This window comes from Rhea americana, unplaced genomic scaffold (genome assembly GCF_003343005.1).
Source record: "Rhea americana isolate MKP2758 unplaced genomic scaffold, rheAme1 scaffold_14, whole genome shotgun sequence".
NCBI classification, from domain to species: Eukaryota; Metazoa; Chordata; class Aves; order Rheiformes; family Rheidae; genus Rhea; species Rhea americana.
The window spans coordinates 8,704,462-8,731,314 of NW_028185483.1; the positions used below are offsets into that span (position 1 = coordinate 8,704,462).

Here is a 26,853-nt window from a genome sequence, read left to right on the forward strand (position 1 = left end):
GGCAGGGGCTGGGTAGGGTGGTGGGTCGGACCTGGGGCGTGGGGCCACGGCTGCTGGGGCGCAGGGGGCTGCGAAGGGTGATGGGGGGGTCAGGTTTGGGGCCGGTGTGAGGAAGGGGCTCTTGGGGGGCCTGGGCCGCTTGGGTGCGAGCACGGGCCCTCAGGAGGAAGGGGACGCGAGAGGTAGGCGAGCAAGGGAGCGGGGTCACGCGTGGGCTGGGCGGGCCGCACGGGAGGGCTGGGGGCTCCCGTGGAGGCAGCGCGGCTGGCTGTGCCCGCTGCTGGGGTCAGCCAGCCCCGAGCAGCCGTGRGGGGCGGGGGGGCCTGGCCGGGGCTGGTGCAGGAAACCTTCGGCAGCCGAAGCCGCGTCTTCTCAGCCTCGGAGCRTGAAGTTTTGACTGGTCTGTGTCCTGCTCTTTACTGCTGTTCTTACGCTTCTGCCCCCAGTGTTGTCCTCCTGTCCCTGCTGTCTGCGTGTCTGTCCTCAGTCTGACTTGCTGGGGTACCAGTACCAAACAAGCTCAACATACTCTTGCTTTCACATACTCCTTTTGTTCTTTCTGCTCTTGAGTGACCGCTTGTCTGTCATTACCTTAGGCTAACCTATACTTAGCCCGAGGAACTCTCCCATTCATCTTTCCCCATGTTTTGTCCCTTCTGCATGCTATGGACCCTTTTGTCCACTCAACGCAGTGCTGCCTGTCCTTGTTGGATGCGTGCCTGTAGGTCCACTTTATGAACCTGGTATAATCCTGCTTGTTGCTGGTGGTGGTGAGGCAAGCAGCCCTGAGACTTGAGCTGATGTGTCACTGCTGTGCTTTTCCTGTCCCCTGTTCAGCCCACATTTGGGGTGCTCGTAGCTCTGTGGTCAGCATGGATCCTTTTTGTAGTCTGGCTGTTAGAAGAGATAGTCCTGTTCTTCCCCTGCTGTCTGGACACGTATCTCCTCTTTATGTAGGCTCTGGCCCGCATGCAGTTGTGGGATGTGGATGAAGTTGGAATAGATTGCTTGAATGGTTTACCTCTGCCAAAAGTTGGAGTTCTTGTTCTTCCTTTCTTTTCTCCTGTTTCTGCTATCAGCTTGTTCCTAGCTGCATGATCCTGCCATTTTTGGGGGTGGCTTTGGTGTGTGTTGGATGCTTGTATGAACTCCCTGCCCTGACAAGAAAGAGTGGCGCTAGTTTTCTGCTAGATTAGTGAGTTGCATCAGCATAGCAAGGGGYGTGAAGTGTACTAAAACCTCTAGAAAGGAGGAGGTGGAATTTCGCTGCCAGGAGCAAGGCTGGGAGAATGCAGTGGGGAGTGAGACCTCCCCCTGGGGCAGCAATAAGCTTTCAGATTGATTTAGGTGAAGTCTTGTGGAGCAGTTAAGTTGGACATGCATGCTAATATATATTTTTGGCAGAGCTGTATTTAATGTAGGTCCCTTCCATTTGATGGCAATACAGTCTTGGAATGGCTTAATGTAGCCAAAGAACTGTACTATTAACTGTAGCTTTTGAAAACTGTGTTTTCCTTTAGGAGAAGAACAGTGAAAAACACTTTATTGGGGGTCATCTAGTCCAATTTGGCCTTTTTGACGGGTTCTGATACTACTGCCTTTGAAGAAATTGCAAAATATCTTGTGGTGGAGTGATGTAATCCCAACAAAATGTTCTTCTAGCCTTCAAGTATTAGGAAGTGGTTAAAACTGAAGGAAAAAATCGTGTAATATTTCTGGAAATAATGTTTATGTGCTTCATTATTATTCATTAGTTACTGTTGCGACTTTGGTCGTACTACTCATAAAAGTTACCTAACCCAGATAGTAAGAAGCCTTCTAAAGACTGAGAGGGGGTCTTATCAGTGTCTGTGAATACCTTAAGGGAGAATGTCAAGAGGATGGGACCGGACTCTTTTCAGTGGTGCCATGTGACAGGACAAGAGGCAACAGGCACATACAAATACAGAAGTTCCACCTGAAAATGAGGAAGAACTTCTTTCCTGTGAGAGTGACAGAGCATTGGAACAGGTTGCCCAGAGAGGCTGTGGAGTCTCCTTCTCTGGAGATATCCAATCCTGCCTGGATATGATTCTATGTAACATGCTCTAGGTGACCCTGCTTGAGCAGGGGGCTTGGACTAGATCATCTCCAGAGGTTGCTTCCAACCTCAACAATTCTGTGATTCTGTGAAGTGACACTTACTGCAGCAGGTTTAATTAAGGGTCTGTATAGCATAACGTAGAGTGAGGTCATTACCTGATCTTTGCGTTATTGTGGGGAGTAGCAAGTACATAAAGCAACTTCTTGTGCTGTGTTCCTTTTGGTAATGGGGCAGGAAGCAGGACTGCAGCTTCCTCCTGACCTTGCTGAACAGGTGGGTGTAGTCTCAATCCTTCCCATCTGTATACCTGTTGGAGTGGTTAAATAAACCTGTTAGGAAGAATATAGTGTATAGAAATGTCACAATATACTTTCTTCTGTAAGCAGTGGAGCGAGCTGAGAGGAAGTGGGTGAATCACAGTTCCTGAGTCACCAAATCTTGCTCTAAGAATCGTCCAGTGCTAATGGTTTTTAGCTCTTCTCTTTTGCAGATGTTCTTAGGCTGTTTTCACAGAGAACTGTTTAAATCTTTTAAAACACACTACTACAAACACACTGCTTTATTGCTTATCTGATTCTCATTGAGTTCATGTTCATCTTTCTGGCTTTGAGATGTGATTGGGAATATCATAGTTACCTGAATCAAAGAGACAAAGGTTTGTTAGTATGCTCAGAATGCATATGATGGGAGTGTGCATGGGTTGTTGCTGTGGCAATGCTGGTATGTGGTTTGATGATGACTATAGTGAGTTACATCAGAAGTACGGTATATTATTTCATAGTAAGGCATGCTTTTTTTTTTTTTTTTTTTTTTTTTTTTTTCCTCTAGTAGGTAAAGAAATCTTTGAATTGGAAAACCTAAAGCAGTGGTGGCTTATTGCATCTTCAGATTTGGGAATTTATGACTTGTTGGATCAGTTTGAGGTTGGAAACTTGAGTCTGATGTTTTGAAAAGGATAATGGAAAGGTTATGGATTCAGGTGCTGTTTTGCAGTGAATATGTGGAAGAGATGTGGGAGTGAAGCTTATTAAGAATATTAGCGATTTGCAGTCATGTGTGTATACATTTTATATATATATATATAAAGTTTTTACACAGTAGCCGGAGTTGTTCTATATATAATAATCTTGCAGAAGTTAGGTGCTTTTGTTTCATGACTCTCACTTTTAAAATGTGAACAGAGCAAAGGCCTAAGAAGGAAGTGTGTTYGCAGTTCTACAGCGTGTGGATGACTTTACCTCACATAGAAGAAGTTGCTTAGGGAGGGGCCTTGGAGCAGTCCATAAGGAGCAGGAACGGAACTGCGCTGGCAAGTTCTGCATATGCAATCAAGAGTTCTTAGAGGGCCTTTTAATACACATAGTATTGTGAAATAATAGTTTCTGCTTATCTTGAAACTGAAATTGTCATTAATAGGTCACTGGAACAGGCTTTTATATTGATGTTTCACTTTTTTTCTTCTTGTAACTAAGAATGTGGCTGCTACAGTGCATACTTCATTTATCGAAAGAGAAATCAGAGMTCACTCAAAAAATATGAACAGCAAAGTTCTGTTGATTGTATTACATTCAACTTTAAGAACTCTTTAGAAAACTTTAGTCTGTTCCAGTCTTTAAAATGCATCAGTAAAAGGTATTTATTTTTGAGATCCTTTCTTTTTCCTTGTCTGTCTCTGTTGATGAGGTTTAACGTTTTTGTATTGAAGAGAATTTTCACTTCCCGAGACCTTGACTGTGGCTAAATGAGGTAGATTAAAAAAAAAAAAAGTTGCCAATTACTATTCTTAACAACAATATTTAATGGGTGGTTTYTGAGTAGAATTTGGTGTTGCAGCATATCCTCTTCAAAGGGACTAATCTGAGTATTCTCTGAGTATTCTTTCATTTTAAGTTTCGTTAAAGCGTTGTTTTGTGTAGGCAAGCCTGAAAGGGAGGACTGTCTTGTCAGTTAAGTTTTCCAGTGTGGTGTGGGGGTGTATGTGGGTGGTTTGTTTATTCTTGTGTGTGTGACCTCAACTATTTCGAGTTTATCTAAATGTGGGCAGCTGAGATGCACCTGAAGCTTCTTTAAGGGATGCATTTTCTGCTGTGTTGCTGAGTACCTACCTTTTGTCTGGTATTTACCTGGATGTTAATGCAGGCTGTTATGTTACTTGGTCTCTGGTCTTTTCATTTTGAAGATAAACAAGGCTTTTGACAGACAATGTGTTAAATTAGGTTTTCCAGAACAAAACTCAGGTTTGTTAAAACAATTGCTGACTTAAAATTGTTAGTTTGGTTTTGGACTGGGTTGCTGTCTGCAAGACTCTAATATTTATGAACGATTCGTACTTCTTTGAATAGCCTAATGTGTTTAAATGGAAATACACAGTTAGAAAAGYATTGGGCAAACCTTCATGTCAACTGTAGCAAATACTCAATATTTAAATAACCTATTAAAATAGGAAGAGGACATAGATTGTTAATCTCGTGGTGGGAGTTCTAGCACATTGTGTGGTTTGAGTGTGCTTAGGCAAAATTCTTGCATCTTTGAGAGTGGCTTATGACCAGGGATTGTGCCTCACTTAAGTGAAATGAAGGATGTAGAAATATTGCATGGCTCTATTCACTCCTTTTACATACAGATTTATTTTTGTATCCTGGTGGCATTAGATGCCGTTTCTTTGCTTTTAGGAAAGAATGAATCACTTTGCACACATATATGATATATCAGAAAGTGATATATGTTCATGTATGATCATAAAGTTTCCTTATTGCTCTGTAGACTGAAGAACTTATTTAGAGTTCACAACAGAGTATAACCTAAAAGCGTAGCACACATACTAAGATAAGATACAGAAAACCAGACAACATGTAGTATATATTACTAGTYGATTCCTTCTTCCATCAGGTAAAAGAATGTAGTAGCTTTTTTAGGTATGAATTTACAATTTCCGGAAGATGATAGCTTGAAAAAATTATTTATAGCATTCAATTTTGCATGAAACAATCAGTAACACTTTCACTGAGTGATTAATTTACTACATTTCTCATTTCAAAAGGCTTAGAATGGCTATCTAAATAGGGTGCAAATGCCACACCGTTGTTTTTTGGGGTATATTAATTTTTTTCTATATTGTAGATAGTTTAATATCTGTTTCCCAGATAAGAAGTGTGTTCTGTCACTTTAAAACCCAAATAATGTAAGTAAGTGACTTATTTAACATATTACGTTATTTSGTGCATGTCTAGTCCTAAAGTCCTGTTTTCCTCAGAGAAACCTGATAGGARTTTGTTCAGTTCAGGTATCACTGCATAGGTACCCTAAAAATGATTTTGATTAAACTTCTTAGCAATGTTATAAATACAGAAAATGTTATGCTGAATTCTCTTAAAAAGGCGTGGGTTTATTGGGGTGAGAGAATATGACAGAGGTTTAGAGAGATTGATATGTATCTTGCATGCCTGGTTTGATGGGGAAAACTTAGATATGTGTAACAGAAATGAATACAAACTATATATTGTGGCTAARTGTGTGTGGGGGAACCCAACATGTTTTCTATGGATGGTATTTGAAACAGATGTTTAAGTATGGATCACTGTTGTATTAAATGAGGAAACTGATGCATTGAACTTTCTCTACTCCACTTAAGTAACTGACCTGTGCTTGTAAAGAATGTGTAAATATTGGTGTCAATCTTTCACCGATGCAAATAGGTAATTGCATAGAGTGAAACAAATCTGTGTTTTTTTTTTTTTTTCCCTGTTATCTTATGTTTGGAAAATGCTACTGTCAGTTCATCTTAGCATAATAAAACTTCCTTTGACTTCTTAAATTTATTAAATTGTGTTCAAACTGTTCAGTCTTCAGGGAAATGCAAATATGTATGCCTGACTTGTATACCTTGATTGGCTTATTACTTCTGATGATAGGGAGGATGTAAATTAAAGTATCRGTTAAAATTTTACCTCCTCTACTTAACTTACAGTCAATATACTGCTACAGTGCAGTGTCCTTACTAGTGTGTATTATAATACTGTAAACAATAAGTCAGTCTTAYTCTGCCTGTGTTTATAGTATGGGTAAGTTAAGTTTGTTTATAGTACTGTTGAGGTCAATGAGGCTGTTTATGTGGGTAATTTTAGTCACATTAAGAGGCTAAGAGAACTGTAAGAACTTCACGTCTGCATGGGGAATCTGTTATTATTCAGATTTACAGAGCTGTTCTAGGAGGAATTAAAAAAAAAAAAAATCTTTGGATTGGGGCTCCTGGCCTTGGTTTCTAGGACTGAAAAGCAAGTTTGTAATTCATCTGGCAAGGCTGCCTGGAAAATATCACAGTAGAACAGAATAAAAAAGATATGGCAACTTGAAAGAGAAAGCTGCCAAACATTTGTTGCAAGCTTGCATTTACTTTTTTTTTTTTTTTTTATAGTTTGGCAGTTGTTTTATCGTCAAAATTTCCAGTATAATTGTGGAACAGCACATTTCATAGTTGAAATTTAAGGATGTGTAAGAAAATCCTGTAGAACGCTAGTGAGGTGCGCTTTTAGGAAATCTCTGTCTGTATTCCTTGTAGTCTATTGAAATTAAACAGTGATTCTGAATTTCTAATGCTTCAGTTTTATGGCGATGACAGTCAGTGTGCTATTCTACTTAGCTTTTAGGCAGTGTATGTGTGTTTTTTTTAAAAAAAAATCTTTCAAACGTATCTCTCTTTAGTTCAACTATTCTAATAGATTTTAATTATTTGTTGGAATTAAGACATGGTGTTAGAACATTTCCTTCTAGGATAGTCATGATAGAGTAATGAAGTTTGATTTAAAACTCTTCTTTCAAATTAAATTCATTAACATTTGTTGCATTGAAATCCTGTAAAATCTTTTCAAATTTAATAGCAATCCTAATTGAGAATAGAGAAAAGAAACCTGTCTTGAAATCAGTTTGCCCTGATAAGATTAGTGCACCTAAATTTGATTAAAAAAATAAAAAAGAGGGAGGCTGACTCTCATAATTGTTCTACAACTGTAAGATTTTTCTTATTATGATTCCAGTTTGGTTTCTTGGTTGTTGATATAATTTGTGTTAAGTAWAAACAAACTGGAACATCTTAGCTATGATCTCAAATTGCTGATAGGAACTTCAAAAAACAATTTACACTTAGAATTCTAATTTGGGAGTGTTATAAAAAGTGCTCAGAAGTGAGTTTACAGTAGAAGTAGTAACAACATCTGCTAAATGTGATAACGTTACTGTAGATTAGCAGCAGAAGGAATTACTGAGAACTGATACTGAACTTGTGCAACTGGCCATTAATGAGAACTCGCAGAACTAGAAGGCAGGCTTGTGTCAGGCTTGGCTTCTTAACAATACTCATACTCAGAAACCTGTTGTGGAATTTAGAGCCTACATTTTTACCTTTTCTGTTTTTGTTGTTTTGTTTATTGGCAAATTTTGGCATACAAATCATTCTTAAAGTCCCCAAACAAACTCCATCCTGCCAAACTTTCTTAGGAGAAAAGGGGCATCATATTGTCTTTTGAGTGTCATTCAGTAAAGGAAAATAATTTATGTTTGAGTACAGGGAAAAAAATCTTACCAAAGTTACTCTTTACCAAACTAAGAACCCTTTGCTTGGTTCTTGTGCAGGCCTCTGGTTAAATCAATTTAGCGTCTCAAGGGGACGCAGATGCAGAAGTGTCATGAGGGAGTGCAAAAAACATGTGGTTATTTAATATAATCTCTTAAAGTGTCTTACATTTACAGGAGCGGGAAGCAGAAGAGTGAGCTCTAATTCACTTAACATTTTTATGTTCTTTACTCTCACTCAAATGTGCAGAATTCGGTTTAAAATCACTTACAGAAGTGTAAACTATGTAAATACACGTGACCTTTTTGAGCAGATAGTGTGCTGTTTGAGAGGTAGAGATCTGTATGAGTTTATGTAATGCTTTAGATTTCTTTTTCATAATGCATATTGTATAGCAAATAACATTGAATCTAGWTGTTTGCAGGGAAGATCATTATGAGGAAATAAAGATTAACATATGAAATGTAACATTTATTAAAACATCTGAAGGAGCGTCMTGTCTCAGTGTTACTGTACGAAGCCTGTGTCTACTGCCACGCTTTCATGTAGTCAGAAGATTTGATTGAGAGCATCACAACGAGCAGATACTGTCATTCTGCTCAAGTTACCGTGTTGGACTATTGAAAATAGTTTAAAGTAAAATGTTGCCTTACCTTCCTAATGATATCTTTCAGAGGAACCTTTGCACGTTCAGCAGAATAGCTACTTTACAGTTACTGCTTACTCTGCAAATACTGAAATAACCTAGCCTCACACCGAAGATAAATCAGCTGGCTTATTTTGATATGCTGTAAATATGTTATGCCAGTGTAGAAGAGTAATCTTTTGTGTATCATGTACAGATTTTCCAGGTACTCAATTTGACAAAATGCAAGAGTAAACTTAAACAAAACCAAACAACCCCCTCACCCCCGCAAAATAGTCTCTTCAGGAGTCAAATAGGTGATTGGGAAACTAGCTTACGTGGCATGAAAGTTTCTGTGGATCAGGCTTTCTGGTTGGAATTCTAATGACTGGCCTCTACAATTTGCAGACTTGGAACTCTTGAATATTTTTTGGAGTCCATATGTCAACAGTAATGGAATTTAAATTGGTCTTTTGTGGGTTTTGGATGATTTTACGTGTGTGTGCGTATATGTACACACTCACAATTTGTGTGTGTACACTAGATACTGTTATATTACTTTGTTTTTCATGAATTTATAATGTGTCTTCAGTAATGATCATTAAAAGATGATGTGTACTAACATTTAATTTTGTATGAATAAACATAAGCAGATCAGTCTGCATGGTGTAATTCTGAAATTTCTGAACCTTCAAAATGTACTTTTGTATTWTAAACTGGATAAAATACAAATAGAAATTTGAGAAGCCATATGTAGTGAAATGTATTCCATCTGTCCCAATTTTAAAAAACAAGAGAATACAAGAGAATTCCAGATTTCCATCTTTGTGTGTGCCAGATGTTAACTTTAGTAGAAACACATGGATATCAAATACAGTGAACGTTTCTGTGCAGTTCRAAATATCCTGGTCTTCAGTTATAACTTAACATATTGAGACGCCTATGCTGAGGAATCCATTGGTAATTACTCCTGTTTTTTGAGACACTGCTACCCTGTCTTTCATATTGGTTGCCTTTGAGGCACGTAAGGGATATCTTTCCAAATCTGGGATTAAASTTCCTTTGTTCTTCCACTAGACTATTATTGCATTTCATTTCTAAAAGAAAAGCTATTGTGACTCTTTAGCGTCTAACTAGGAATTSCAGATCTTAAGGCACAGCGTTTAGAGGGAGGGACGTCCTATCTTATCCTTTGCTGTTGGTTGCTTGATGATATTGTTCCATCTCCTGATCATACTACATATTTGAGCTTTCAGATGTTGGAATCCTTCATCTGTTCTCCCTTTTCTGTGTTAAAATTCCTGGATAGCTGTTGAGGTTTAAAGGCTAGAGCAGTCCTGCAGTGTTTGTCAGTAATGACAAGTTTCTGATGCACGGTCCCATTGGTTTCTTAAGCTTGTTTCTGCTGCCCTTTTCTGCCTCAGTGTCCTGATATTATAGTCCTGCTTCCTTATCCTCTAGTTTAAGGCCTCCTAAGAAGCTTTTGACTCGTGGTAGAGAGGCCAGGATTATCAGTCAAAGTGGTGCTGGATAAGTATCGTAATGTTTTGCGTTCTTATTTTGTTCAATTTAACTGACTTGTTAAAAGATGATCGGGGATGAAATAAAACAATTAATTTAAAAGGTAAAGAAAATTCAAAATGCTAGTGTCTCTCTAGAAGGAGGGCATCGCTCATTTCCTATTTACAATTACCAACTGTCAGGCTCTCCTGAGGCAAAAAAAAAGCTCAAGGGAAAAATATTAGGCAAAACTGTTGAAAAAAGAACTACTGGGCATTTCTAGTAAACTACTGCAAAAATGTAGTGAGAAAGCCTGTTGAGAAATTAGAGTCAGCTGGTAGCACAGGTGTCCTTATAAACTGCACTTGATAAATTAAAAGCTGCAGCAAGTTCGGTGGCAACCAGTATGACTTTAAGCAATTTATATTTACAAGAGTTTATTCCTTTTTGAAGACTCTATTTTTTTTTATCACATGCATTATCTTTTGAGCTATGCTTAGTTCTGCACACGTCTGAGGAACTACCTCGTTTGCTTGTTGTATCAAAGATTATGAATTACTGAGGATGTACAAAATTTTGTAGATGAAGGCCTTCAACATCTGTATCTACAAGCAAACCTTTGGCTTAATCGTTAAATGAATTCAAAAAGAAGAACCCTTTTCCTATTTCACTTATTTATTTTATAAGAGGAGAAGTCTGACTTAGGAAGAATGGAAACATGACTCCATTAATGTTAAGGAGTTTTCTTGTTGTTTTCTTCGGGGAAATTTAAAATACAGATGCAGCTTGTTATGGACCTGGGAAAACTCAGTTTATTCATTTGGCTGCTTTAAAATGATGATCTTTACTTCAGTAGTCTTGCTTCCAGAGAACTGTTAGGAATTATATTTCCATATTTCAATCTAGTGCATAGAAAATTCCTAGGATATCTGGGGRCAGGGCTTGGAGGGAGTCACACTTCTAATACAAAGTCCTACTGTTTAGGTCATCAGTTGCTTGAAAAAGCTTCCCAAAATGTTTTGTGGTAATGAACACAGAATTAGGAATGCAAGGAGTACTAGCATGTCTGAGGAACTTCAACTCTGCATGTCAGGGAGCATTCATCATCTGTTCCTCAGCATGGAGGGGCTCAGGGCCAACAAGGAAAGATCTCTGCAGTGCCAAACTGGAGCACTTCAACRGGCTCTGTGACAGACTGCAGCAGTGCTCTTTCCTCAGACCACATTAATAGTTGTGGTTCATCTCAGATAAGTTATAAAGCTGCTCCTGTATGTGTCCTYGCAGTTATCCAGGGTTGTTGGGTCGCATTGCCCAATGTATGACTCCTTTGTTGCACCGTATGTCGTGGGKTTTTTTTTTATTTGTGGTTGTTCAGCAGTGTTACACATCTCAAATGTATCCCTTGTTAAGATTCTTCTAGATAGCTTTTTATATCTAACTGCAATAGATGGAAGAAATCAAATGGAAGTAAGCAGCAACTGGAGGGAGCCGTTAATATGCTAAAGGGTAGGACTGCCATTTGAAGGGACCTTAACAAGCTGGAGGATACAGRAACGGGCTGACAGGAATCACATGAAGTTCATACAAGACAAATGTGAAGACTTGAAACAGCCCCCATGGCTGCACAGGCTTGGGATGGCTGCCTGGGGGGCAGGCTGGCTGTTGAGAAGAGCCTTGGTCCTGGTGAGCAACAAGTGGACCATCAGTCAACAGAGTGCCCATGTGGCAATGAAAGCTAACTGTGTATCTGGCTGTGTTAGCAAGAGCACAGCCGGGAAAGATTCCTCCTCTCTACTTGTAGACTAAGGCTGGAACAGTTTGACTGGTTCTGGGCCTTGCCAGTACAAGAAWGACATTGCCAACATGAAGGGTGCAGTGGAAGGCAGCTGGAATGGGTGAATCTCCTCAGGATGCTTGAGGAGGGAATGAGGGTTGTGGATTCAGTCAGAGAAGGGCTGATGGAGAATCTAACTGCTGTCTCCAACTATCTAGTTGGAAGTTACAGAGAAGACTGAGCCAAACTTTTTGTGCATGGCAAAAGGAGAGAGGAGGTGAGTGAAAGTTGCAGCAAGGGAGACTGTGAGTACTGAGAGTTAAGAACTGGACTGGATTATCCAGAAAGGTTATCACCTCCATCCCTGGCGGTTTCAGAGCTGGATGTGACAAAGCTCTGAGCTAAGCCCCAATCTGAGCAGGGAGTTGTTACAGCCCCAGAGATCCCTTCYGTTCCAAAGTATGCTGTGAATTTTTATTTATATTGACAAAGACCGAGGTAGTATGCTGTATGCCTCCAGTGCTGCCAGGCAATGTAATAGGCTGGCATCATATCTGGGGGCTGTGATACACAAGTCAGGCACATGTAACATTCCTACCTCTCGTCCAAAGCAAGAGACCTGTTAGGTGAGGACAGATGACAAGCATGATGGCAGTGATGAGAAAGGTTTTGTTCCAGAACAACGTGAGGCCAGAGGCAGATGTAAAACCTAGTTTATCCTTCTTACCTAGACTTTGAAAGAATTGTGAAGAGGGCTGTTGTAACGATCCTGATTGCCGCCTCAGGTATTGGTTAAGAAGCAGTTATGACCTGTTTTGAATGGAACAATATCATTAAATGGTTCCCTTTCTGGTGTTTTTTGCCTGAGCTGTGTTGTGCTGCTGCTTCTCATAAACAGAACATATGTTGCTTTTCAGGGCTTTAAGGAGTTTGAAATATGTCTCCTGTTGAACTAATTGTTTGCTTGGTACAGGATAGCTGTTTGGTCTTTTTCTGTTGACCTTCGCAATAGATTTGCCTTTAGAGGTCTTTGCTGTCASCGCTGGATTTCTCTGTACAACGGCCTTGGTGGTAGTATTTTCCTTCTCTCCTTTCCTCCTTCCTCCCAATTTTACCCTCAGCAATCAGTGTGTAGCAATTGCATGGCTATTTCTAAAACAATCTGGAAGCAACTGCTTCCTCTCTGGGGTGTCATTCCAAAGTGCACCTGCTGTACAGCAGGCAGGTTATGTGAGCAAGTGTAATACTGTGCACGATATATCTGGGATTGAATTTGCCTTTGCAGCTTGTAAGCTATCCTCTGCGCACTGTGACTGCTGTTTCTGCTGCCTTTTACCTGCTGGCACCTGCTGTAGAGGAGGCAGCACTCCTGTAAATTGTCAAGTGCGTAGCCTTGTCTTGCCTTCTGAATCTAATCTTCGTTCTAGTTTTTCACATTCAGGATTTTTTTTATAATCTTATAAATGATGTTATGAATTTGTTTAGCTTGAATTGTCTCTTATCRTTATGAGAAACTTACTGATTTACTTTTTCCTCTATCAATAAGAATGCTGGATGTGATCACTGGGAAGAGTGGTCATAAGTAACTCCACTGCTGTTTTTATTTTCAGTCTGAAAATGGGAAGGAATAAGAGTCATAATATCTCACTGGCATTTTTGTCTGAATCTCCCAGGGCACTGAAGATCTGAGTAGCACTGGCTGAAACACAATCTAGTATCATATAAAGCTAGGCTATAACATGGTAATTTGATAATACTCGGTAATTTTGGTGTAACTTGACTTTTACCTACATCTAGAACTGTGACACTATTGTGGGATATCTGCAGATTGCTTGCTGCTGATCCCTAGTAGTATATGTATTTGGTTTGGATTTAAAATGAAAGTTGAAATGATCAGTTGCTTTTACTTTAGCCAGGTATGAACCAGCTTTCTCCAGTTTTAGCCTTTGTAATGAGCGAGCCATATAAATCTGTTTCTGTGTGCCTTTCAATTTTCCGAAGGTGCTTGTAGATTAAAATGAAATACAGATGAAGAGGACAAAAAGGGAGTTAATCTCGGTACAATTTGTTTGTTGATTCTTGGTAAATGTTCTCTCTCCAGAGCTGAATTGTTCTTTCTCGGCAGTGGGGCATGCTAATGCTCCTTCATTGACTCCTCTGAGGTACAGCCAGTCTCATGTGATTTTACTGCCGTAAATGAAAGAAAATATGAAAATAGTGATGCTTGATTATGTGTACTTAAAAATACTTTGAATTAGCTATTGATAATTTGTGGCTACTCTTAGATGCCAATTTTGTGCTATTGAGATGTAGTGTATGGTTATTGAAAGGACATGTGGGCTGTGGCGAAGTCCAAGTCATGCATTTAGAGTCTATTCTGTACTAAATATGTGCAGGTGGGAGATTTCGCTTTCCAGTATTTGAGGGCATCATTTTAGCAGTACTACAGTTTGGAATTTTGATGATGAGAATCTCTTAATTCTGTTTTACAAACTCAAAAAAAAATATGAAGTTATTCAGAAATACCAGTTTGAGTAGCATTTGATTTTACGTACTTGTTTGTACTCTGGTGGAAGTATATTCAGGAAGTGGATCTTGAGATTTAGATTTTAAACTTTTCTTAATTAAAATATTTCCCATTGCTTTTTTTTATTGGTGTATTTAATTTTCTCTGAGATATATTTATATATCTAATACTGAAATATATTCATTCTAGGACTAACAGGAATTAAGCATTAATTATCTGTCACAGCTTTGATTGCTCCAATCCATTGTGTGTGTTCAGCATCTTGTTTATAGTGACAGATAATTCCAGGCTTCTTATTGTTCGGAATGCAGATTAAAACTTCAAGATAGGACAGATGGGTGAGATGAATGAGTGAAAGACTGTATGAGGATGAGGAGTCAGTGGCCAGTTGGCTATCAATTAAAGAATAGCTGTCCTTAAAAGCAGTGACCATTGCTGACTCTTACTTTGTAAGAGTAAGCAGGTGTGACAGATTAAACAACAGAGCTTAATTGTGATTTTTTTGGGGGGGGCAGAGGGGTGGTTTGGGGATTCATGGAGTCCCCTAATACTTTAACCTGGAAGCARGTCTTTTACTCATCATTTAGGAAGGAGAGTCATGATGCAGGCCAAAAAGTTCAGCTTTCTCTTTTCATATACTGAGTTAGGTAAGTGGTCACATTCCCTTCATGTGGGGCAGGGGGGAAGAGAAGGTGGAGAAGAGGAGGGGAGGAAAAAAGGTTACTAAGTCAGATCTTCAGTTTTCTTCCATCCTCTCCTATATTCTCCCTTCACCATAGCTGTGGCTGCATGGGAGGCTGTATTCTAGCAATGTGAGCTGTGCTTTAGGAGAAGGAGAACAGAGGAGAGGAGAAGCAGAGGAGATGAACACATTCCTGAGAGTCCTCGTTACAGAGCATGAAGAACGTGGGAGACCACTCATTTGTAAAAGCTGTCCTCCACCYTTAAGCAGCTGTTCTGGTTTTATGCTTTGCCATCTAGGGTTTGAACAGCTTAGGAAGTCCCAGATGTTTGACTTTGATTCTCATACTGAGACGGATTTGAAGGGCTGATCCTTATTCCTAATGTCAAAGCTTTTGGCTAAGATTGCCCTGACACAAAGCCTATTTCCAGCTCGCAGTTCACTAAGGAGCAACATTCTTGGTACATGTCAGATCTGGCACTTGGTTCTCAGTGTTTTATGACTACTTCCTGTGTTTATATTGAAGTTTTTTGTCTTGGCTGAGGACACAGGATTTACTCAGAATCATGATAATTTTCTGTGAACTTCAAGTAATCTCTGACACAGATGTTTTAGAGAAAAATGCACCTATATATTTAATGACTTCAAAAGGCTATTAAGTTAAGGAAAAACAAGAATAGCATTAATACAACACAGCTTAGATCAAGTGTCCTTAGTATGTTGCCTGACATAGTAAGAAAACTATTTCTGAGTAGATGGATACTTCTGTGTTACTACATTACTAGCTTCCTCTGTCTGTATTCTGGTCCTGCCAGGGCATCCTGTCCATTGCTCTTAGGCAAATAAGCCAGTGTGGGTCTATTACTGTGAACACATGCATGTGAAAATAACTCGTCTAGTAGTCTTTAAGTGATGAGAACAGTGAGAGCAGCCTGTCCTACAGAAGGAAATAGAGAGTTGAAATGGGGTTTGGTTTGGAACCTAGGAGCCCTTTGCCTGTAGCCCACTGCGGGGCCCAGTTGCACCTTCCCTCCGTCAGGGCCACCGTGATCGTCCTGGGATGCAGAACCGAGGCGGCAGCTGGAGCTGAGACCTGCTTGCGCCAAGGTCTTCTGCTCTGAGCCAGGCTGGGGGTGGGGCAGGGGTTGCTTAATCCAGTTTTCTTTCTTCCACAATGTCCTTCTCGGCTTTGCTCTGTGCTTCTTTCTTGATCTATCCCTCATCTGTTCAATCCTCCGTTCTCATTTTAGTTTGCTTAGCATATTTTCTGCTGCTTTCCCCCCGCCTTACAACTTTAATTATTGAGGAAGCATATTGTCTTCACTCTGCCTGGTTGCTCTGCTGTCTTTATCTCTCTTCTCCATCCTGTATCTGGTTTAGATTTTTTTTTAAGTTCATAAAACTCAGTGAAGCTAGAACTCTTTGCTAGTTAACAAATTTTTTTTAAAAGTATTTATCAGATATTGGTGCAATTCTTTAAACAAACTACTTAAGTCATGCTTTTCATGTTGATGCCAAAGGAACAAATAAAAATCAGCTGCATTGTGTTTATAAACAAACTAATACAAAATAGCAGTCTAAATATTGAGATATTTATTCTTTCCTCCTTTTGTATATGCTTTTTTTTTTCCTCTGTAGTACTCTTGGAAACAAGTTTTAATTTGAGAGATTTAAGTGCAAATTAATCACTTGCAGACAAAATGGAAAAGAGGAATTGACTTTGCCTGAAATAGTTTGTGGTCCGATACTAGAGAACATACAGAAGTCAAAATGCAACTGTACGGGAATGTGTTTATATCTAAAGGCTAGAATATAACTGTGTGGGAATGCCTTTAAGTATATAAACCAGAGTGTAGCTATGTATTAGCCAAATCTGCAAAAAGCTGGAATTTTTCATCCTGAATGTTTGAGAACTGCAGGCAGTTGGCCCCATATTGCTGAACTGTTCTTCAAAAATTGCTTTTGAGTTTGGGGCTTGATCTGGGCTTGCTTATTCTCTCTCTCTCTCTTTTTTTTTTTTTTTTTTGTTCTTGGCTTGAACTCATGTGAACTAGAAGAGAATTAGCAGGAGACAGTAAGGCTGTGGTTCCTTGTGCTCTCGTCTTAGTGGTAAAGCTGGCTTAAGAAATTCCCAAATTAGTCCCCAGTCCAACTTCACTCTCTCTCTCTTTTTTTGTTTTTTCTTCTTTTGTTTGTTTCTACTTTGTGGGGGGGGAAGGAGGAGACTTTTGTGAGACTGAAATGTAAAGTATCTGGTCCAGTTTTCCATAAAGCACTGCAGATTTGAAGCAGAACACTTCTGGTGAGCATTATGGCTCCTTGAACAGTTATGCTGGAATAGCTGAAAAGATGAGCTGCCCTGGTGGTGGGAGCAAAGGATGGGGAAAACCACTGTTCCTACTGACCTTTTCATAATGTCAGATCACATCTTGGTGAAATAGACCTTTTTCTTTTTTTTTTTCTCTTTTTTCTCTTTTTTTCTTTTTTTTCTTTTTCTTTTTTTTTTTTTGTAATGCAGCATTCATTGTCAGAAATTAGTACATTCAAGTCCTCAAGGCAGTAGCCTGAACAAATCATGTTCATGAATGTTGTAAAGTGTCTTCCTTTCTCAGCTTCTCCTGTGTGCTCAGCTCTATTGCTAAGTCAGTTGAATCATAGCAAATGCTTATTACAAGTTTGTTATTTAATAACTGTAGGATTGCAGAGAGAGAGGAGAGGATTGTTTGAGCTGAGTGTCACTGAAAGAATTGTAAAATTTCACTCAGACACAATTTGTCTTTCCTTTTGATATTAATACCTTCAAAAATATAGGTTATTGAAATATGCTTCCTTTATTATCATATAGCTAATGTGGAGCACATTAAGGTATAATAAAAGTTCTTCTGAAGTCATTATTACTAGGCTATTTAATGCACCGAGCTTGTAGGATTGGTTGGTTTTTGTTTTGACAGTCAGATGTCTAGCAGGCAATCTTCCTGGTCCTTTAAAATCTGTGTTGTTTTATAGTTGAAATTAACTGAAACTGAGATGGCAATAAATGGATTAAATGTGATCTTCTCCCTCTCAGCCCCAAGTTCGAGAGTATTTTGTATAAAAACTTACAGGAAAACTTTTATTTTTTAACAATACAGAGCTGCTTTAGAAGAAGTAGAAGGAGATGTGACAGAATTGGAACTGAAACTTGACAAGGTAAGCTTCTTAATGCAACGATGTCTGTTCTGAAAACTAGAAAAAGATATTGTTTAGCTTTGTTTAATTTAAGTTCACAGATGGGAAATGGCAGCGGCTGCTCAAGCGTTCTGCTGTTGCAAACAGGATGCATTTGGCCTGAGCACGCAACTGGGCTCTGGAGACGAGCTTGAGTAACAGCAGCGGCAGCCAGCATGAGCTCTCTTTCTCCCCCAGCTGAGGGTTTGCCTTGTGCAATCCGCCCTGCCCGCATGGCCCCTTGGCAGCCGTGTGACGCGGTCCCGCAATGGGAGCCACATGTGAGCTAATCAAGCTTGCATGCAAGTTAAAGCTGGGGGGTGACTATTGCTGCCCTGAGAGGTTATGGTTTATGAGAAATGCATGCTGCATGAAAGTCTGCTTTCCTATCCCTGCATTTTATGGAAATTTTCTAAGGTTAGATTTATTTTTGCCTGTGTTTTAATGTTGTAGRCATATGTCATCAGCTGACCTCCTTAGCTGTAGTTTGAAATTTAGCCTTTGTTCCTGCAGCTGAGAGGTGGCTACAGAAAGCTCTTGAAGAGTAAAACAGAATTGCAATATAAAGTGTAGTTTTAAGTGTAAAAGGTTTGTTTTCCCGTTATTTCTTGTAACAGTATTTTCAGGATTTGTAGTGTAACTGCTTTGTCAAAATGCATTAAAGGTATTTCATTTTGAAATTTAGTGAGAATTTTGATGCATCTTGTGGTAACAATGTGTTTCCTAACTGTCAATTTAATGAGTCTGTTTTGGTAGGTGAACCAATGTGAGTGCTTCAACGATCTACATATCTGTCTTAAGTTTGTTTTTCCTCACCAGTCTAAAAATCATTTTTGGGGAAAAGAATACTCAGGCTTCCTAAGGGCCTTGCCCACCCTGCTTCCCCCCACCTGTTGTAAGAATCCAGTACCAAGTACAACCTAGGATACCATATAAAATCTTTAATTGTCCTATTATTATTTTTATCCTAGTACTTTTTTAAAATCAAAAAAACCTCCTGGCAAGAGAGCAAGTAAACAAGATACCAATTTAAACAATTTTTTGAAATGTGGACTACAAATGATGTAGTATAACACTGGGGTCTAAAGCCAAGCTACTTGTGTGTGAGCAGAAGTCACTATGGCCGGAGAGTAATTTGTCTAAACTTGGGTGGCAAATTTTTCTTAGGTGATTCATAAAAAACTTAATCTGTTTTTTTAATCATCCCAAAAGTGTATGCGATTTTGGTGCTAAATTGAATACATCTTTTTCACCCTGGAAGAAGGGACACTGGGATCAGGATCATGAACCATAAATATGAGTAGTCCTAAAACATTTTGGGGCAGATAATAGAGGAAGACCAGTCAGCTGGCTTCCTTTTCCCAACATTTTCAGGTACTGCTACATCATTCTTGACCAACATTTATCTAATGTGTTAATGAAAAATCCTTCGCTGATAAAGGCTCAGTCAGGGAACTGTACTATAATATGCCCTCTCTCAAGAGAGCATCTTAGTCATCAGACTAGTCTCTCTTTCATTAACAACTCTATGTATAAATAGAGTGCAAAGTAGAGAAGATCCATCAGAAGATACTGAAGGCCTCCATACCAGGCTATCCAGCACTATGGTAGTGAAAGTGTTGCCTTAAACAGGGAGTGGTAGGGATGGAACCTCATCAGAGAAAGGCCTAGAGTCTACCTGAGTGAGGATGTGATTTACTGGGCCTTCTGGGGCATGAACTTTTTTTCAGGTGTGCATTGTGCAGATAGCCTCTGGCTTTCCTGTGCTTTTACTATGACTATCGCAAGATGAAGCAATTGTTTTTTCTCTTTTGGCTAGGAAGAATACAAACTATTGCTAATGTGGTTGGGTCCTAACTAGCTATGTTTCACTTGATAATGAAAGATCATCTTTTACTCTTGTCTAGCCTTCTGTCTTTTGCAATGTGTGCAAGATCTCAACTAACAATAGAAGATCAATATGCTTTTATAAAAAGAAATAGTTAATTCTTAATGTAGTATTGATCTTTCTACTGCACGGTAGTGCAATATATCCTCTTCATAGACTGTGGAGTTCCGTTTATTGGCCAGAACGTAACTTTTGAAATCTCTTGTTTCCTAAGTCTTAGCTAAGCTCAGTATGTTTCATGTTTATATGATGAGTAAAATGACATAAAACCTTTAACTGTGATTTTTTTTCCTTTTTTTTAAGCTGGTGAAACTTTGTATTGCAATGATTGATACTGGGAAAGCATTCTGTACAGCCAACAAGCAGTTCATGAATGGAATTCGAGACCTTGCACAATATTCAAGTAAAGATGTGTTGGTCGAGGTATGTTCTTGAAGAGTGAAAAGAGAGAAAAACATGAATAAAAAGGGTGAGATGTAGCACTCTCCAAGAGAAGTAGTCAAAGATATTTGTACTGTTGTTCATTCTTGTTGTTCTGTTTTCTTTGGTATACATCTTAACAGTGAGCATTTTGGGCTATATGAAATTGTGTTGAATAAATAGGCAGATATGTTATAATTGTGTATGCCAGGCATGTTTAATGCATGTTGTGTAATAGAACATCTTTTGCTTTTATACATCTTCACAAACTAGTTGAAAAATGTATCTCTGTGAAACTCAGTGTGGTGTTTGTATGTAATGGAAATGGTCATTGTTTGGAAATGTACTTGCTAAAAATATAGTGCTGTGACAAATTCCTTTATAAATATTAGCCAAATTTAATTTGTAACTAGATACAAAGTTATTTAATTCAAAGCAGGTTTTTGTTGCACTTAAATGTCAGATAAGTCATTATCAAAATATATTAGGGATTTTTATTTCATAATGTTATATTTCATAAACATTTTTAATTGAGGCATTGTAGAGATTTGATGTTAGTAAGCATTTCAGCTGTGAGGCAGGAATTATCACAGTAACTGGAGTTACACTAATATTTATTAATATTTAATACTGTAAGTTAGTGTTTTTAAGTCATATGAAATCTAATAATTTAGTGAACTGGGGCTGAATTTTCCCTACTTTACTTCAATTGGGTCCTTTATATATAGCCAAGGTAGCAAAAACCTATTTCTGTTAGTTTTTATTTTAGTARTAACTTGATACTAGGTAGATATAGTGATACTAGTTGATGTTCTCCTTCCGGTATAATGGATTTAATTTAGATCTAGATTTAATAATGAGCTGATAATGAATTCCAAGTTCTTTACTGAAAAGCTGTAAAGCTCTGAAGCACCTCTGCTTTTGTGCTCTGTACTTTAAGGTTTAACTTAAAACAACTTTGTCTTCCTTTCTTTGCAGAGTAGCTTGACAAAGTTTTCTGATACCTTACAGGAAATGATCAATTATCACAATGTAAGTAATTTTTTATTTAAGACAGAACTCTTAGCTTATGTCAATTCACAAGTTATGTTTGATAATAGAATAATACAAAAGTTTTTCATGTTGATGTTATTCTAAAGGACACACTTTGAGTCACAGAATCACAGAATGGGTAAGGTTGGAAGGGACCTCTGGAGATCATCTAGTCCAAAACTCCTGCTCAAGCAGGGTCACCTAGAGCAGGTTAGATAGGATTGCATCCAGGTGGCCCTTGAATATCTCCAGAGAAGGAGACTTCACAACCTCTCTGGGCAACCTGTGCCAGTGCCCTGTCACTCTCACAGTGAAGAAATTCCCCCTCACGTTCAGGTGGAACTGCCTGTGCTTCACTGTCTGCCCTTTGCCTCTTGTCCTGTCACATGGGACAACTGAAAAGAGTTTGTCCCTGTCCCCTTGACGCCCTCCCTTCAGATACTTATACACATTGATAAGATTTCCTCCCCCCCCCCAGTCTTCTCTTCCCCAGGCTAAAGAGGCCCAGCTCTTGCAGCCATTCCTCGTAGGGCAGGTGCTCCAGCTCTCTGATCATCTTCACAGCCCTACGCTGGACTCTCTCCAGTAGCTCCATGTCTCTCTCATACTGGGGAGCCCAGAACTGGATGCAGTACTCGAGATGAGGCCTCCCCAGGGCTGAGAAGAGGGGCAGGATCACTTCCTAATGCACTCCAGGATGCCATTGGCCTTCCTGGCCACAGGGCACATCGCTGGCTCATAGTCAGCTTGTCATCCAGCAGCACTCCCAGGTCCTTCTCTGCAGAGCTGCTTTACAGAAGGTCAGCCCCCAGCTTGTACCGGTGCCTGGGGTTATTTCTCCCTAAGTGAAAGTGGCACAGTCAACTGATGCAGCTTAAAGGCAGAAAGCAAACAGTAAGGCGTATGAGAAGATTTATTTGCAGACTGAAGGAGAAAGGATTGGTCTCTAGAGTTCTGTCTGCTTGCATTTTGGGGGTTTTATTTTTGTGGGGTTTTTTTTTCCTCAACATCCTTACAACACTCAAGCTTATTGAGTAGAATGGTGGCCTTGGCTGAAAGTCGCAGACATTGAGAAGCGAGGCATGGTGTGGGGCTCTAATGCACAGGTGTCTCAGGCTTGGACCTAGTGTTGCTTTCTGTCCCTATGCTACTAGTCGAGCAGGGTCTAGTAGCTCCATCTTAGCTCTGTTGTTGACCAAGTTGGCTAGTGAGCCAATAGAGAGAAGCTAGATGGCAAAACAGGAGAAGGCAGGCATAGTCCAGGTGAAGGAGGGAAGGGGTAGGAGATGGCACCTCCTTTGAGATCTGGATTGTCAATTTTTCTTCAAATGAGACTAGACTGCAAAAACCACATGAATGTCGCTACCAGCTCAGCAATGATGGAGTAGCTTTTACGGCTTATAGCAAATAATGCCTTTCTCACCTTTAAGGTTCTCACCTTAAAACCKTGAAGGGTTTTAAAGGTAATGTGCTGAGAAGGTTGTAAATTTAGTCAGATCGTGGTCTGGACAGTTCTTTTGTTCATTTAAGAAAAATGTATCTAGATATTTTTCTGCCTAGTAGGTTTTTTCCCTCTTTGCTCTGAACAGAATTGCAAGGCTTATATTTCTAGGTGTCCACGAATCTGTAGAGTTTCCATCTGGTTATACTTTTTTTGTTTTGGATCTCAATTGGTGTGCTCCTCAGGCACTGGCAAGCTTAAATGTCAGCAGTGGGAGTAGTCTCAGCGTGATTTCCACCTTGTCAAGTGTTCTCTTATCTATTCTAGAGAAATCTGTTTTTTCTGGTTTTCTAAAGTGGGAACGCAAACAGCATCTTAGGGATCTTCCATGTGTTACTGTTAAATACAGGATAGTTCAGGTTGGAAGGGGCCTCAGGACATGTCTGCTTATGTCTGGCCTGCCATAAACAAGGTCAGCTCTGCAGTTGGAGCTGGTTGCTCAGGCCTTTATCTGCTTTGGTCTTAAAAGCCTCCAAAGATGGAGACTGGATGGAGAGAGAGTTCCACTGTTAACTGGGGACTTAAACTGCCATGCTTTCCTCTCTTCGGTGTCTCTAGAAAAGAGAAACGCTAAGCTGGTAAGGGTTTTGCTGTCAGTACTTGGCACTGTGTTTTTTTTTAATTTGCTTGCACATTCTTGACTAGGGGTGCTGAGGCAGGGAACAGTCACCTGTCTAAAAAAGGTGTGTTGTCAGAGTGGAAACAGTTGTCAACTGACTTTCTCCATAAGATTATTTACCATGTGGATCTTTGCATTTTACAGGAGATTCTGTTCCATTGGGCCAGCTACTACTACTTTAAATTATTTCACCTCTTCCCTCTGAGAACAGATATAAAGCTTAAGGAATGTGCAGTTTCATTCCCCAGTTAAAATTTCTGGGGATACGGGAGAAAATGGAAGTTGTTTAACAGTCAGGTATGCTTTGGCCTTGGAAACTTAGCAGAGCTTGAGGAAAATTGTTATATGGATGATTATTGCCCTTTCTTGCCTCCTTCACCCTATCTTGTAAGAAAAAGTAGAAGGAAGCATAGCTTAGAACACTTTAAATCTTACAAAAAGAAGCAACCATTCTTTTTAGCAGTTTGACACAGTAGGTTGTTTTCTTATGAATTTAAGTAGAGGAGGTGGTATTAGTTGTTCATGTATTAATATGCACTTCATTAATTTCAGCCCATAGCTTTTTGTAGGAAATTATGGGCATATTCTTTCTATAGTTTCATTTTCTTTAATTAGTTGGTTAAGCTGTGAAAGTCTTTCCTTTATAACTATGGTTTTTAAGAAGGCCAGGGTGAGGTATTTGATTTGGGTTGATTTCCGTATTTTTTGTCTTCCCATATAAGTTTTACATAGTTTTTACTGTACTCTAGTCTGCTGCAAAATGATGCACTTAAAAGAATTGCATATTTTGATATTAAAGAAACATTGGCTTAGTAATAGTTCTCTTCTAATCCTATGTAATAAGCATATGTATGTTTACAAGAACTGTACCTCAGATTGCTATGATTTTGACCTATGAATCAAAAAATAAATTAAGTATTTAAATTAGTTTCCTGATATTTGTTTAAACCTTAATTGGCATATATCCAGATCATACCATCACGCATGTAGTTCAACATATCACCTAAACTGAGACAGCTAGTCATGTTTGGAAAATGAGACCTGTAATTGAGGTATAATACAAGTTGAAGTTAGGTTCTATTAGTGAAGCTGTGCAAAATAACTTGCAATGCTCTTGAACTTAATTCCAGAGGTCAGTAGAACAGGCTAGAACACAACTCTTCAACATCACTCCTTTCAGAATAACTTTGAAGGAGGGTGCAGTCTACATTTTTGTGACTTTGATGTGTTGAGTCTTGAGCATATATGGCAGTATGCAGCCCATGCTGTGCCAACAGTGTGTTGCTCGAAATAGATTTAAAACAACATCAGTTTGTTCACACTGGTGCAAACTTATCTTTTTCAAAGGTGTTCTGTGAAGGACTTTCTCTAGTGACTTAGTGGTGCTAGAAGAGTGTTACCCTATTCCTCAAAATACACTGTTGTGGAAAGTGCTGTTCTATCTCAGGGAAACTCAGGTAACCTATTTTTGGTATAGGATCAAGTAAAATAACTTATATCATGCTTTCTTCATTTTTCTACTTTGTACTTTCTTGTATACATATCTATGTGAACACGGAGCAAGATTGCCAGCTTGGTTTTAGTTCGAGGCTTCTCTTAGTTCTGTTTTGTTTTTTTATTTTGTTGCACAGTGGATTTTTGGCAGAGATTTTTTTTTTTTCCATGCAAGATGTTTTCTTCAAGCCAGAAGTGATACATAATGTGAAAAAAGTATTCAATCTGGCACGCAGAATAAATTCAGAAACTACTGTGTGAGGTCAAGAGCTTTCGGAGAGGTGAGGGAAAGGTTTAGAAAGACGTAAAGCATTTAGTGGCTCCTAATTAGTATCTATGCATATGTTGAAAATGGAAAGCTGTGAATAACACCAAGTTCCTGAACTACATATTAATGCTTTTCTTTCAGATGCTATTTGACCAAACCCAAAGATCAATTAAAGCACAACTTCAGAGTTTTGTTAAAGAGTAAGTTATTTTTCACTTATGATGAATTGTTGGAAAATTACTGATAAAATTGGATTTTAAAAAAATCCAATTTCTGAGTGGGTTGGTGAAATGTTTTTGAGAATGACCAGCCATAAATTGAAAGGTGTGTTAAAACCTTGTCAAAAATCACCTTGTATCAGGGAGGCTTTAGATCCAGCTGAAGATATGCTAAAATTGAAATGATATGTGTCACTGATCAATGATTATGACATTTTTTTCACTTGAACAAAAATAACATGAAATCGAAGTGCTTACTAAAGTTTTTCTTGGTATCATGAGAGATACTTTTCTAAATATCAGTTTTACCTTTCTTCAGAATAAGAAAGTGAGGCTTCCATCCTACTTCTTGTGATTTGCATCTAATCTGAATATTTGTTAAAGAGCAAATAATGAAACTAGCTATAACATTCAGAAGTGTTCTATTCAATACAGCTTTTTCTCCTACACTTGGGAATTCATTTATCATCCATTTTTATTGTCTTTAGGGATATTAGGAAATTTAAAGATGCGAAGAAACAGTTTGAGAAAGTTAGTGAAGAAAAAGAGAATGCTCTAGTAAAAAACGCCCAAGTACAAAGAAATAAGCAGCACGAGGTAGAAGAGGCGACCAATATTTTGACTGCAACACGGAAATGTTTTCGGCACATAGCTCTGGATTATGTTCTTCAGGTAAGAGCAGCGATAAAAGTTATCTTTCAAAACCATCTGTTACATGTAATTAGAGATAAGTCTGTCAGAAGTTCTTACTGTAAGAAGTTCTCACTTCTCAGAAGCTGGGAAATTACCAGTGTGTAAGAAATAGCTTAAGTCTGCRGGTAGTGTGTTGTTTTTAATAAAATCTGAGCAATTACTTTACTTGATGCATCTTTACTGCTTAATGCTATGGTATTCTGTGCTGTTTGTCCAGTAACACAGATTAATTTTCAATTTAAATACTACTAATACTGTTTCTTCAAAATTCTTCAATTTATTTTGGGTTGGCTGTGCTGTAATTCATTATGTATTTGAAATAAACTCTAACCTAGCCTCCTAATTACAAACAACCTGAATACTGGGATCTAGGAGGCTAACCGCTTCTACAATTTCAGTTTTCTGATTTGCGTTTTGTTTAACAAATGTCCTACTTGTCGAGGAAGCTGGCAGTTTGGCACTGTCGTTGAACTCTCACATGGCACATCGTTACGGTTTTGCTTTATAATGCAGAACTGCTATAGGGTGTTGAGAGGTGTTTTGTGTCTTACTGTTTTGAAATCTGTGAAATAAATTTTCTGCTGACTCTAATTCTTTGTGTTTCGTAGTTGCATAATCCTRTCTTGCTCTAGTTACCTGCAACTCAGGCAGTTCCTGCCCCTCCTACTGTTTAACATATCTAGGGTTCTCATATGTTCATCCAAACACAGAACATCCCTTTAAAGTTATCACTTTTATATGAGAAATTCTTAC

At 38.9% G+C, this 26,853-nt stretch overlaps 1 protein-coding gene across 1 annotated transcript in view; it reads left to right on the top strand.

Moving 5' to 3' along the window:
- Positions 1–6,140: 6,140 nt before the first annotated feature.
- ACAP2 (ArfGAP with coiled-coil, ankyrin repeat and PH domains 2) overlaps positions 6,141–26,853 on the top strand; it is a 62,735-nt gene continuing 42,022 nt past the window's right edge. Inside the window, exons 1-7 of the mRNA XM_085298705.1 lie at positions 6,141–6,144; positions 6,570–6,603; positions 17,892–17,949; positions 20,159–20,278; positions 21,254–21,307; positions 25,331–25,389; positions 25,896–26,079. Of these exons, the coding sequence (XP_085154831.1) occupies positions 6,141–6,144; positions 6,570–6,603; positions 17,892–17,949; positions 20,159–20,278; positions 21,254–21,307; positions 25,331–25,389; positions 25,896–26,079 (513 nt within the window). The remainder of the gene's footprint in view (positions 6,145–6,569; positions 6,604–17,891; positions 17,950–20,158; positions 20,279–21,253; positions 21,308–25,330; positions 25,390–25,895; positions 26,080–26,853) is intronic.